This window comes from Bos indicus x Bos taurus, chromosome 19, assembly GCF_003369695.1.
Source record: "Bos indicus x Bos taurus breed Angus x Brahman F1 hybrid chromosome 19, Bos_hybrid_MaternalHap_v2.0, whole genome shotgun sequence".
NCBI classification, from domain to species: Eukaryota; Metazoa; Chordata; class Mammalia; order Artiodactyla; family Bovidae; genus Bos; species Bos indicus x Bos taurus.
In genome coordinates, this window is record NC_040094.1 from 52,206,526 (window position 1) to 52,220,524 (window position 13,999).

General features: G+C 59.3%; 1 protein-coding gene across 3 annotated transcripts; it reads right to left on the reverse strand.

Annotated features, from left to right (window-relative positions):
- Positions 1-805: 805 nt before the first annotated feature.
- Positions 806-13,986, reverse strand: HGS (hepatocyte growth factor-regulated tyrosine kinase substrate). Of its 3 annotated transcripts, none has more exons than XM_027517948.1 (22): positions 13,861-13,986; positions 12,276-12,360; positions 11,873-11,948; positions 11,405-11,497; positions 9,709-9,832; positions 8,558-8,610; positions 8,090-8,158; positions 7,325-7,449; positions 6,296-6,374; positions 6,131-6,229; positions 5,949-6,044; positions 5,298-5,336; positions 5,080-5,220; positions 4,926-4,985; positions 4,247-4,457; positions 3,671-3,843; positions 3,454-3,594; positions 3,194-3,371; positions 2,395-2,528; positions 2,200-2,319; positions 1,931-2,020; positions 806-1,493 (listed from the first exon to the last, which is right to left on the reverse strand). In XM_027517948.1, the coding sequence occupies exons 1-22, from the start codon at positions 13,895-13,897 to the stop codon at positions 1,383-1,385; spliced, it is 2,334 nt and encodes a 777-aa protein (XP_027373749.1). In that variant the 5' UTR covers positions 13,898-13,986; the 3' UTR covers positions 806-1,382. The 3 variants fall into 3 exon arrangements, with proteins under 3 accessions (XP_027373749.1, XP_027373750.1, XP_027373751.1); XM_027517949.1 differs by having other exon boundaries at positions 4,247-4,454; positions 13,861-13,984; XM_027517950.1 differs by having other exon boundaries at positions 2,200-2,304; positions 13,861-13,984.
- Between the last annotated feature and the right edge of the window lie 13 nt (positions 13,987-13,999).

A 13,999-nucleotide genomic window follows, 5' to 3' on the forward strand; every position in this document is an offset into this window, starting at 1 on the left:
TCTCCGCCTGAACCAGACCCGCAGCGAGCTATAAACTCTGCTTGCAGCGTCTGCCAAGGGTTGAGATTGAGCCCGAAGGGGTCGAGGATGGGGTCCTTGGGAGAATTTGTAAGCCTGGACTCTTGTCTCCAGCTGCCCGAATCCTCGGCACTCTTGCCTCTTAGTTCAGCTCCCAAATATCTGACACATGGGGTATCCCCAGCCCTTCGGGTCCTAGGGCCTTTGCTCCTTAAATGCAGCAGAGGACATACCGCTCTCCTTCTGTCCTAGATACCATAGGTGATTTTCTAAGAGCCCAGGGATAACAATCCTGACTTTAGGTCGAAGAAGGCTGGGCTTCCTTTTGCCCAGCATCTCTGTGATCCTGGGCGGGCTTTTGACCTGAGCTCTGAGCCCATTAAACTACTGCATTGCTTCATAGAAGAGCTAACAAGGGGAGTCACCCAAGAGGTCTGCACACTTAGTTTACGAAATGTACTGAACCCTGGATGTGAGATGCCGTGAGTCTATGTTGTCATGAACATTTTCTTCTAGGCTACAATTCTGACAGTGCACTCAGACTAGAGCCCAGGCCCCACACGCCTCTCCCAGGAGTCAGGGCAGCTGGGTGGAGAGGGCACAGGTCCTTGGTGCTCAATCTCAGGGAGAAAGACAACCAATCTCAAGGCCAAGTAGCGTGCACCAGTTGAGACTCCTGTGGAGCTAGGCCTGGGGCGAGGGGCAGCTGGCCTGTGAGGAGGCACCCACACACCCACCCAGAACTGAAACAGCTGCCCAGCACTTTCCCTCTGAGCAGACACCCTGATACTTGTTGAAAGACATTTTTATTATCGCTGTTCCATTCCATCTACTCAGGGCACTGGATAAGATGGCAGCTCAGAAGCAGAGAAGCTGGAGACAGGCCCCACCCTTCCTGTGAGGGCCAGGAGCATCCCTGCTGACAGCCTGGGGGGCCATGCTGGAGAACTCTGGGGAGCACTCACACTAGTCACAGACCATGGCCTCAAGGTCTCCCGGGTGGGGATGGGAGGGCATGAGCTGTGCGGGGCAGAGACCCCACTCTGGCCAGCCCTCACAGAACCCGACATAACTAGGCTGGGGGCTTCCTCTCAGGGAAGGTCCTTCCCTTCCACCCTCCTCCCCGAGGCCCAGCCCTGGGGAAAGGAGTCAGACATGAACTTAAGGAGCCAGAGACAAGGATGGGGCCTAGGCGAACCAGGAGCTGGCAGGCAAGGACACAGACGGAGGAGGGCCGGAGTGAAGGGCCACCCCGCCCACGCAGAGGGTAGAGCGCGAGGCAGGAGGACCACGCTAGTTAGAGATGGAGGCGGCAGTTTTGGAGAACCGTAGTGTTACTCTCGATGGGGAGCTCCCAGCCGGGGTCAGTCAAACGAGATGAGCTGGGCTTCACTGCCCTGTGCTGGCGGGCCCTGTGCTGGGGGCTGCTGGGCCACTGGGGGCTGCTGCTGAGGAGGGCCGCTGGAGGGCGCCATCTGTGGGAGGACACACAGGCCAGTGGTCTGACTTCCCTCTTCAGGCCCCAGCCTCCCCATCCTCTACCAGCTCCTCTCCAAAACACTCCACAAACCAGCCTGGCCCAGTATTTAGGCCCCTCAAGCCCATGCTCCTGACTCCTTCCCTTCCTCCAGTCATCACAGATTCCCTGTCCTCTTCCTGTCCCCAGCAGAGCCCACTCCCCAGGCATTCCGGATTCATGTCTCTGGAGCTGAGTAGATGGGGCCTCGGGCTTTTAAGTAAACATATGGTTTTGACACCCAACAGCTATTGCTATGTGCCTGTCCTGGTCCTGCCTGAAGAGCAGCAATCCTGGCCCACGCCAGCCGCACTTCCCAGGGCAGCCCCACTGCAGATGGGGTCCACAGTGAAGCCTGTCCCGTCATGACCCACGGTGGTCCCAGGAGAGGCTCACCTGCTGGTACACGGGCTGCTGCCCTGAGATATAGGGTTGCTGTGGGGGCGGCAGAGGCGCGTCTTGGCCGGGGAGGGTCGGCATGAGATTCTGTGGACAATGAAACAGCCCCATGCTAAGAAAGCAGCTCTGTAACCAGGTCAATGCCAACCAGCAGAGAGGCAGTGGAGGGGACATGGGGCAGTGAGCAGAGCATGGAGCCTGCCCAGCATGCTCCCACCCCAAAAGGCCCTGCTCCTCCCATCTGAGGCCCCCCGACAGCCTCTCACCTGCATGCTATAAGGCTGGTAGCCCATGGACACTGACTGGCTCCCCATGTAGCCCATCGTACCAGACTGCGGGGGCTGGGAGATGGCTGGGAGGCTCTGTGGGGCCTGGGAGGCCACGGTCTGTGGAGGAGAGAGGGCGATGGGAGACAGTTGGGCCTAGGGCCCTTGTAGGGAAGGGGCGGCCTCCCCACCTACCTGATAGCCCTGCGTGGGAGTAGGCTGGTATGATGAGTAGGCTGGGCTGGTGGTGGGCCCTGCGGGGCCCTGTGCGGCTGCCTGTGCACCAGCCGCCCCTGCTGGGTACATGTAAGCGCTCACCATGCTGGGGTCTGCAGACAGAGGAGAGAGCTCAGAACTCTGAGGATGGGGCAAGGGACAGGGGCTTGAGTTTCCCTTTTCCTTGTGACTTACAGAAATAAGTTTGTGTTTCACATTCTCACAAAAGAATAGTAAGTGAAATCAACAAAAACAGGAAAGGACCCACAGAATGTCACACTCTCAGAAGACCAGTCACAGCCCAAATGGTCTGCAAGACGACAGGCCAGCGGTCTTTGGGAAGTCAGTGTCAGAGAAGCCCACAGAACGTTCTAAGAGGGAGGACAGCTAAACAGGGGCCGGGTTTCCTGTTGGCACAGGTGAGGCCCTGGGGCCGTGTGAGCGCGAGCCAGCCGCAGATGCAGTCACACCAGGGCCTCTGGGCTCCTTGTCTGGCACCTGTGCCCAGGCCCTGCAGAGCATCCTGATCTAGCAAACGTAGAGGCCTCTAGTAGTGAAGGGTGTCACACCCGCCACTCCCCCTAAATTGGGTCAGAAGAGAGTGAGTGTGGCTGAGTGTGGGGAGAGAGTGTGAATCTGAAAAACACTGTGTACTGCTCTGCCGACTGTTCTGTAAGTTTGCGATCACACCAACACAACAAAAGAAGGAAAGGGTAGCGGTCTGGGGTTCGTCTTGGCTGTTGGCCCCCCACCCTCCTGCCCCACCCCACTCTGTTACCTGCTGCGGCTGCTGGCATGCTGGGGTAGGGGCCGCTGGCAGCCGGGGCCGGCTGACTCATGTACATGGTGTGCATGGGCGAGCCCTCCACCGAGCCGGCCGGGCTGAAGGTGCCCGCGAAGCTCGCCGGGCCGGAAGGCTGGTACAGCACGCCCCCTGCTGCAGGCATGGCCTGGAGCTGGAGACAGAGAGACCACTTTCAGGGCCCTTGTCCGTCACCAGGGTGCCCCGAGGGACCGGGGTGTGTGGTTGGCACGTGCCTGGGCGTAGGGCAGGGAGAAAGCGGGCATCTGGGCCCGCATCTGGATGGTCTGCTTCTGCTGCTCCAGGCGCATCTGCCGCTCCTTCTCCTGCTCCTGCAGGCGCTGGATGGCCAGCTGCCGCTGCACCTCTAAGTACTCCTGTGGACCACGAGGCAGGCGTCAGGGCCGGCTCTGGCCCCACACCCTACGGCTGGGCAGGCCGCCACCGCCGCACCTGCTTCTTCTGCCGCATGATCTCCAGCTTCTGGGCCAGCTGGATCTGGCGCTGGCGCTCAGCCTCCTCAGCTGCGCGGCGAAGCTTCTCCCGGTGCTCCTCCCGCAGGGCGCTGAGTGCCCCCCGGGCATCACGGATCTGTGCCAGCTTGTCCTGCAGTCCCTCGTAGTATACTGTGGGGAGGGGGCAAGCTGGGGGCCTTGGTATTGGCTGGAACACAAGCTGCCCAGCAGTGGGCACTGCTGCCCAGCCTGGCTTGGGAAATGGCAGGGCCCAGCTGAGCACCTGTCTACAGGGTGCAGCTGGCATAGGGGCTCCAGGGCAGGTGGACGCACATGCACATGTGTGGGAACACATACGTACACATACACACTCCCGCCAGCTCACTGTGCTCAGTGGGACATCTGCCACTGGGACTCCCTCATGCAGAGCCCAAGGTCCCTCGCGGCAGCCCTGCCCACACCACCCCAGGCGCAATAATGCCTGGCCCAGAAGGTACCCACTGCCCCTAGCGGGTGTGGCAGGCCCGATGGGAGCCCCCGAGGCCTGGAGGGACACCTGGGAGGGTGCACGTACACCTGCGCTCATCCAGCTGGTTGAGCAGCTCCAGCAGCTGGGGGTGCATGGTGTTGATGGACTGGAAGAGGGACAGCACGGCCGAGTCGTTGGTGATGCTGCGGCCCCGCACGTGGTTGCTCTTCATGCGGTTGACGAAGGTGGTGACGGCATTCTGGAGGGCCTTCAGGAACTGTGCGTGGCTCTCCTCGGACTCCCCATTCTGGTACTGCTGCCGGGGCACAGGAGTCTGCCTGAGCACCTCCCACACCCCCAGCCCGAGTGGGGACAGGATCCCTCTGTCCGGCTGAGCCAGGTGCTAAGCTCTGAGCTTGCTGCAGGACTGACTGGGTCCTCCTGGGGGGTCTGCGAGAGGCGCCCCCAGCACCCGGTTCACAAGGGAGGAAACGGAGGCCCAGGGAGGCTCGGCTTTTGCCCACAGGCACAGCGTGGCCGAGACGAAGCTGTCCTGGCCCTGGCCTCTTACTCCACTGGGCACCAAAGTGCAGAGCCCCAGAATATTCCAGCCTGTTCGGGGTAGACAGCAAGGCGCTGAGCAGAGCCTGCGGCCAACCCAGAGGCGTTCACTGGAGAGCTGTAAGTGGCAAGAGCCCACCTCTGGGGGGCCGCTGTGAGCCTGGCGCTCTGCACTCCGGGAGGCCAAGTCTGCCCCCAGCCTGAGAAGGGAGTCATGGCTTACCTCACTAAAGGCAGCTCCGGCTGCAGTTACGGCCTGAGGGTCTGTCTCTGGGAGGGAAGTCTGGAAGAGACCAGACAGTGAGACTCCATTTCTGCCTATCCTGGTGTCCCTCTCCCAAGGGACCACAGTCTGAAGCCTGAGAGTGGCCCCTTACCTCCACGTTGGCAGGGATTGCGTGTCCCTCCCCAGGCTGGGCCGTGGGCTCTGTCAGAGGCACCGGCGCGGACGGCGTGGGGCTCTTCCGAGCCTCCTCCTGCTTCTTCTCCCAGTAGTTCCGGTTCAGGTACCGCGCAAGCTGCACAGGCAAGAGGGGGTCACTCCCAACGGCCAGGAAGCAGCGAGGGGAAAGCACCACACTTGGGGTATCCTCACCTCAGGATCGATGTCCTCAGCCAGAGGCGCCGACGAGTTCTGGGGAGACATGGTGGATGTGAGAGGCCACAGGCCAGAGGAGTGGCCTGGATGATATAGCCATGAGAGTGGACCCTGCACACTGGCCAAAGCCTGTTCAAGCGCCAAGGGGCTCCGTAACTGTAGATGGGATGCAGGGTGCTGCCCCACCAGCCCTCCCACTGACCACAGGGTTGGGTGGGCAACTGGCAGGGCTTCTCTCAGCTCCACCCACAGTGCCCTGCAGGGTTTGCAAATGACTTTCTAAACCTCTGCCCCACCTGCCACCTTCCTCCTTTTTACAGAAAGAATTCGGTCCACCTCTAGCAAACAGACCTGTGACGGCCTCACTGGAGGCTAGAAAAACAGAGCACTTTGACCCAAGGTGTCCCCAGCTCCTCCCGCTTGGGGGGTATGGAAGACACTGGGGTCTCGACAGTGAGGCCTCCAGCCCTTGCAGTGTCCTCTGCTCCACCGGGGTCCTGACCAGGGAGCCGAGACCTGTGGGTACCAGGCTGCCTCTGCCCCTGCCCAGGAGACTCAAGCATCCCTGCTGAGGCACAATCGCTTGCCCCCCCCATCCCATAGGAAGGGGGTCCAAGCCGCTGGGGCTGAGCTGAAGGGCAGGCTCACCACAGGCGAAGAATACAGGCTGCTGGCGGGGGGTGCTGAGGAGGCCACGGGCGTGGGTTCCGCCTTGGGGTACGCGGTATAGGCCGACTTCTGCCTCTGCAGGATGACCAGGAGGAGGTGTCCGAGGTGCACGCCGCACTTTCCCGGGCACCCCCAGACTCAGCAAGGCTGCCCCCGCTCACCATCCGTTCCTTCTCCTCGGCCTCCGACTGAGACAGGGCCAGGGCCAGCTGCAGCTCCTCCTCTTCCTGCAGGGCTGTCTCATCCCTTTTAGGGGGCAGCTGAGGATGACAGGGCAGAGTTAGCGGGGCCAAGGGTCAAGGTGCCCCCAGAGGCCCGGGCAGTACCTGCGACTGCTGAGACAGCGGGCTGGTCAGGTACTCCGGGGGCAGCTCCGTCGTCGAGGCCGCTTTTCCCTCCGCTTTCCTGGAGGAGACAGGATGCCGTGTGTCACCAGGCGCTGTATCCCACCCCCATGTGTTCTTGCAAACAGCCTGGGGCTCCCCTCTGACACCCTCAGGGAAGGAAGACAGAAGTTCCGCAGACCACACTCCAGAGAAAAGCTGGACCCATGAACCAGTTGTCACCTCTGGGCTGCAGGGCCCTGGGCAAGTCACTGGCCTAAAAGACAGCTCCTTTCCTGGAAATGGGGCTCCAACACCCGCCACGCTGCGGCTTTCCAAAGAAAACACCTCCCAATGCAGCAGCCTACAGATACCACTTCCCCAAAAGATCAGATCCCATCCCTGATGCTGGGAAGATGGACAACACGGGCTCCTGGGCCAGCCACACTGAGCCTGACTGTCACCACAAGGAAACCCTGGACCCAAACCCAGAGATGTGCCTCAAACAGCCTAGGCCCCTCAGCGATGTCCTTGTCACAAAAGAAAAAGAGGCTCAAACTCACCAGGTTAGAGAGCTGAGGAGGCGGCTGGGTCCTAACAGGACCGAACCACCATGGGACGTTACTGGGACTTGGGAACCCTGAACAGGGACTAACTGCACTGATGCCAAATGCCCCACTCGACTGCTACCAGCAGTCTCGTGGGAAAAGTTCCCCTTGGGAAGCACACATGGGAGTTGAGGGGAGAGGGACAGGGTGCCCGCGGCTCACTCTTGACTGGTTCAGGATACAAGGTGTGTGTGGGCACACAAGCCTGGGAGGGTGGGGGTGGTGTGTGTGTGTGAGAGAGAGAGAGATGGAGTCAATGGGGCTGCAGAAAGGCAATTTACTGTCGTGGGGTGAGGGTCTCCAGGCAACTCCTGTGTCTCTTCTCCCAACACTTTATAAACAAACCCAAGCAACTGGCCAGCAGGACTCAGACCTAGGGGCCCTGCCGGGCACCACCCTAGCTCCAGTGTCCCAAGGGACTCACTTGTTGAGCTGCTCAAAGCAGGGCTCACACACCCGCACCTCCTTCTCAATGCCGAACTTGGGGATGGTGGAGTACTTGGAAGAGCACTTGCCGCAGAAGATCTGGCCACACGCCCGGCAGTGGTGCTGTGACACGGGGTGGTCAGGGAGGCCTGGTCAGCCACTCTTCACTCCCACCTTCTGCCCAGCACCACCCGCTGCAGGAAGTGCCAGGCTGGGCCTCCCAGGCTGGGGTGGGCAGAAGGTGAGCTTGGGAGGCCACAAAGGACCTGGGGAACAGGGCACACTCGCGAGCTCCCAGTTATAGGCTCCACTTTGAGGAAAAGTAGTCACGCTGACAAAAAAAGTTCACACAAGAACACATAAGCTGTCCTAATGAGTGAGTTTTGCTGTACAGTGAGTCTGAGGAGTCTGCTCAGATGTCCCAGGCCCCAGCTTCAGTGAGCAGAGGGAAGGTCCAAGCCAGACAAGCCAAGTCAGCTGAGGAGACTCAGCGAGGGGGCTACTGGCCGAGGCAATGCAGACCCAAACCCCTGGGCATGGGGTGCTTGCGTTCCCCAGGAGTGCAGCCTTGCCTGAACTTTGCCTGAGGGCACTGACCATTGGACACAGATCCCAGGTGACCTCACTCCCCACGCCGCCAGGTCCCAGTCCAGAGTGAAAGGGCCTGCTGTGCACGCAGTGGCCTTGTGGTAACAGCGGGAGGCTTGGGGTCTGTCCTGGCCAGGTGGGGAGCTGGGGCCCTCCCTGAGGCAGGCGCACTCACCTTGCGGGTCATGACCCCAAACTGCACCCGGCACCGGTGGCACTCCTCAGCATCCACCCAGTCAGGGGCCTGGGGACGGGCAGAGTCAGGTCACACGCCCTGGCCCTCCCTGGCCACCCCGCTTTCCACAAGGGGTGCAGGGGCTGCAGGGGGCTGCGGCCAACCCACTGCAGACGTGACTCGAGGAAGACCTCCCTCCAAAATGGTCCTCTTTTCTTTCTAAAGACTGCAAGACTTCCCACAGCTTCAGGGACATGGAAGTATTTAACTGGGAACCACAGCCCTAAGGCACCTTCAACCAGGTTCCTTTCTCAACCTGCAGACAAAGCTGCATATTCTACTCAAAGGGCATTCTCACGTTGAGATCAATTAGCAGCTCTCCTGCTCCCAACAAGCCCAGATCCCAGGGTCTCCCTTCTGCCTCCTGCAAGCAGCCTAACTCCTGGACCCAGCACCCTGTGAACTCACTCTCTCCGCAGCAAACATGGCATCGCTTTCCTTGAACTCTGGGAAGACGTGTCCTGGAAAAAGGAGGCCCCTGTTACCACTGAATGCTGCCCTGGTGTGTGAGGCCCCCAGCCTCACCTGTCCTTACCCATCAGCCCTGAGGCCTCCAGCGATCACATCCCAGTCCTTGGCGTCTGCTCCTCCCCGAGCAGACAGAAGAGGCCCAGAGCCTGAGGCAGCAGGCACAGTGACCTCACACTGCACAAGGGCGTCTAGGGGCGCAGCTCAGCCAGCCTGCCCCACAGCTGGGGTGGCTCCGCACGGCCGCTGAGTCCTAGGGACCACACACAGAGCCAAGCCTTGCTCCCACCACATCAAGGCCTCGCGGGTCTTTCCTGGGCCTCCCATCTGGCTCCTGGCCTGCATTCCAGCCAACCACAATTCTCAGAGCTTTTAAACCAGAGCTTTTTTTTTTTGAGCCATGGACCCGTTGAAATCCCATAAGTCTTTGTTTTTGGTTGGGTTTTTTTTTTTTTGGCCATGCTGTGTGACTTGTGGGATTTAGTTCCCCATCCAGAGATCAAATCTGGGTCCCTGACAGTGAAAATCCAGAATCTTAACCAGTGGACTGCCTGGAAATTCCCTCCATAAACTCTGGATGTTCTCTCTCATGTCTGAAGTTCAGGAATTGAGAGTCTGAGACCAGCTTATTGACCTGGATGGGTCCTTCATCACACAGTGTCAGCAGTCCTGCTCACCCTGCAACCAACAGGCAGTGCCCTTGCTCCCACTCCGTGGCTCATCTTGGGGTCAGAAGACCTGGCCCAGCTGTGCGGCAGAGGTGGGAGAGGACCCAGCCTGCCCTCTCATCCACACCTGGTGGGAGCACCAGGAAATCTTCCAAACACGGCCTGAATCCACCGCTCTCCTTGCCAGAACCCGAACATCTCTCCACAGGTACAACAACAGGGAGGAACACGCACTGGGCCTGAAGAAGCCTGCCTCAGCTGCCACAGCCCCGCGTAAGACTCCCCAAGTCCACTGTGCTCAGAGCACAGTGCCGCCCCCAGCACAGCCTCCCTTGGGCCCACCTGGTGCAGGGCAGCCCCTCAACTCCTGATGGTGCGTCCCAAGCCCAGGACCGGACCCTCTCGCCCCCACCCCCGACTCACCTTCCACCTTCATGATCTGGTATGTGTCCTGGACCACCTTGTACTTGGGCTCGTTCCGGAAGGCGTGTGCCCAGGCCTGAATCAGATACAGGATCTTGTTCCGGACGTTTACTTCCACCTGCCTCTGTAGGCAAGGGAAGAAGGAAGATGAGGACATGGAGGTCCCAAAGAGATATCTCAGAACAAGGAAGCAACTGGCAGACCCCAGCTGGAGACGGGGCCATGTAGGGAGCCACTCCCCAGATCCAGGCCTCCTCCAGGAACCCCATCCCCAAAGACAAATCCATTCCCCCTGTCTGTCGACTAAGGGCCTGCACTGGTCTCTAAACGCCTGGGAGAACCTGGGGAATCCCTCAAGTGAAGGCTCTCCCACCCCTACTGTCTCATCACCACCTGTCTCTGCCCACCTTACCCCTGTGCCCTACAGGACCCTGACTACCTAGGGAGCCCCTCAGCCTGTGACCCACTGTGGGGCTGGCTAAGGCCAGCCAGCAACAGGCAGAGCCAACCGAGCCTGGGCTGAGGGTGCAGACGCACGGTCAGCCAGCTGCCTCCTTCCAGTCACAGGCAGCCCAGACAGGTGGGATGAATGGCTCCAGAAAGTTCCCTACATACAAGGCCACCACCTCCAGCAGATTAAAGCACAACCAATCCCACTTCTAAAGCTCTCTCGATGACATACACACACAATGCTCAGGACAGTGGGTCAAGAAAGTTGCTTCGAGGAGACACCCACCACAGCTCACATGCCAGAGTTCCTGCTCTTTTTTATAACCTGGGTCCAGTCAGTGAACCCCTCTCCAGGTAGCCCCGGCCCTCCAAGGACTCAGACCCCGTGCCGTGTGAACAGGACACGATCATGCCCATACAAGGAGGACAGGTTCTAATTCTTCCTCTGTCATCCAGGACAGAGGAGGGGCTGGCCAGGCCTCCAGTCAGGGCTTTGAAAAAGTCCTGCTGTCAGCTCAGCCTCAGATGGGCTCCAGGCTGCGAGGCCCACAGGCACCCAACAGGCCCAGGTCAGTTGTGGTGGAGTTGGTGCCAGAGCTGTGCTCCTAGGTTGCCACCTAGGGCGGCCTCAGCTCTACGGGACGCCCTTCACCTCCAAGAATGGCTGCACCACCCCACTCTACATCATACAACCTCCTGGTGTCACTGCCCACATCACAATCCCTACAGGTGGGCAGCAAACCTGCCCTGCCCGGATGACCCCTTGAGGCCCTGGAGGACTTTTTCCTCCTCTGCCTTGGCGGGTGGGGTGGGGGGCAGGTTCTGGCATCCCTTCTCTGTTGCGTTCCCCAGCTCTGCCTCCACAAACACATCAAACTCACGTGCCTCCCTGCTCTATGCAAGTCTTTTGGGGACCCCAGGTCTCCACTCACATGCTCTGCCATGGCCACACGCACACTGTTCCTCCCCACCTTCTCTGCTACTCAGTGAGCATCCCCTACCCTTCAGACTCAGCTCCTGCCCCCCAGGAAGTTTTCCTCACCTTGCAGGAGCGGGGTCTTCTCCGTACTCCCAGATGCAGCCCTGCCTAGCTTCTGGGAAGGCCTGATCTCTCCAGGCAGGGATCACAAACACTTGCCCTCCAGCCCTCGGCACTGTTTCTGACACAGGTGCCAGCAAAGCCCCAAGAAGCCCCTGGGGTGGTGCTCCCCCACACAGGCCTCTCTGCTCCCTGAAGAGCACCCACCTTCAGCAGATCCTTCAGCTCCTCCATGGTCTGCTTGTTTGCCACCTCATCATGGACTGTCTGGCCGCAATTCTTCACCACAGACTCCATGACCTGCAGATCCCAGCGAGGGGAAGACTTAAGCTGCAGGTCAGGGCAGGAACTCCCCGTCCTGGACAGGTCCACCTTCCCCACAAGGTGGGCCTCAACACGGCCCTCAGACCACCCAGCTGGATAGGAAAGCCCACAGAGCAGTCTCCAAGGCAAGCAGCAGCCAGGGCTACACCTGCTCCTTTTAACTCCATGTTTTATCACCAAGGACAGACACTGGAGTCAACCTCAGGGGCTACACGTGTCAGCCTCAGGTGGAAGAGCAGAAGCACTGCTCCCAGCCCAGCCCAGCCCTCTGTCCCTGGTGCCGCCACTGTTGGCAGTGCGCCCATCGCTGCCACCCCGACCAGGGCTGACTGGAGTACAGGGTCTGATTACCTCTAGGGCGTACAAGGCCACGTGGGGATTCTTATCATTAACTTTCTTCTTGATGGAACTCACTGCATATTTTGCCCTGACAGAAAAAAAGGCATTTGTAAAAGCAAACAGAAAAAAAAAAGAAGAAGAAAACAGCTTCTAAGACTGAGGAAAAGCCCATTGGCCATCTGGTCCTTGAGACCCCCTAGGCAAACGTCCAGGTAACCATGCACTCCCCAACAGTACAGAAAAAGTCCTTTAACTGTCCTGAGATCTCAAGAGCCATAGCACACAGACCGCACAATACTCCATGGGGGCCTAACATGCTCAGCTTTCATCAGGGCAGGATCTTGGAAGATGAGTGGGCACAAAGCAACCCCAGTCCACAGTGTGGCCAACCCTCTGCTCCCGAGGGTGCACTTACTGCGTGTCCCCCTGGCGGATCAGGTCACAGATCTGGAGGATGGACTCCCAGTCAGTCTCCAGAAGAAGCTGGCTGGTCGCTTTGTCTAAGGCAGAAACGCACCATTACAGGGGCTCATCCTGCTGGGTGATCCCCTAGCTGGATCCCCAGCTCAGCAACAGGCAGGAGGAACTGCCTCCTTCCCATTTTATTTTAGACATCTGGACCAAACGGAAAACTGCGTGACCATCCTCCTGACACCTGACAATAATGGTGGAAAGCACTGTCCTTCCTGAAAGACAATGTGGGCTTTTTACACACAAGTGCTGTTCCAAACACTTTACGCGAACTCACTCAACTCTCAAACAAACCTTAAGAATTAGGGGATATTTCCACCTTCTCTGTGGACAAAGAAACTAGGTGAGAAGTGAAGAGAGGTAAAGTCACTGGGCCTGAAATCACACAGGTTGCTGGGGTGGAGCGAGAATTCAACCCTAAGCTCTGCTGTCTCATCCCTCATAGTCCCTTGTTTTCAGAAGTTGTTTAGCTCTCAGCTGTGGCACTGCTGGAGAGACATACAGCAGAAACCCTGGTCCTCTGCCTCAAGTGTTCTGTGGAATGCAGACGGGGCTGATCTGCCAAGAAGGATTCTCCAACGACAGAGACCCCGGTCCTCTGCCTCAAGTGTTTTGTGGAGTGCAGACAGGGTTGACCTGCCAAGGAGGATTCTCCAACGACCACCTCTAGTCTACATCACTATGGCCTCAGACACACAGATGAGTGGCTCAGGGGCTGCTCTCCCAGTTCAGTCAGGACCATGGTCCCTGGAGTCGTGCAGAAGATCAAAAAGGATCTGATAGTGACTCCTGGATTGATCACTGAAGGGCTGAACCATCTCATGAGCTGAGTTTCTCAGCCCAGATAATTCAATGAACCTCATCTGAGGTCCCTCCGAAATCGCATGTGAGGAAAAAGGAGGCCAGGTTCAGGCTGACCATTCGACTACCCAGAGCGCCTGTCCAAAACACAGAACAGTTTCCTGAAGGAGAGTGAGCTTGTCCATAAACATTGATTTTCCTTCCTAAAACCTGTGACTTCCAGGAGGTTCAGAAAGATCAACTATCCACCCCAACAGAGGAAACGCCTTCTTAGCCCCGGCGCTTCTTCCCGGAGCCCAGTGGGGACATACGGCGCGGGTCTGGATCCCTGGGGAAGCAGCGCTCCGAAGAGCTGGCAGGTCCCAGGGAAGACACTGCTGGCTCCACCCTTGGGGCCCACGTATGTGTCAGAATCCCCAAATTCCAGGCAACCTAGGTTTTTGGCGGGGAGAGAGGGTCTACTGAGACTTTACTATTTCACTGAGTCATCCATTCTCCTGACTCAGGACGTGAGGCCCGCTTGGCCAGACGCTGGTAGTTAACTTCCCCAAGCTCCTGGCCGGTCTCCTGCGCGGACCTTCACCCAATCGGTCGGCGCCAGGCCCTGCGCCCAGGACAGCCGGGCCTTACGTCGTCTGCGCGCCCGCCCCGGGCCCGAGTCGCGCGGCGGTCGCCCGGGAGCACTGGGGGCGGGGGTCTTTCCCACCGGGGAGCGGGGGCAGCGTTACCTAGGAGACGCTCGAAGGTGCCACTGCCACGCCCCATGGCGACCCGGGACCCCAACCAAACGCCGCGGCGATCCCCACTGCTGGCCGGCGCGCCCCCGACTTCCGCTTCCGCCTGCCTCTCAGACGCGCGCACGCGCAC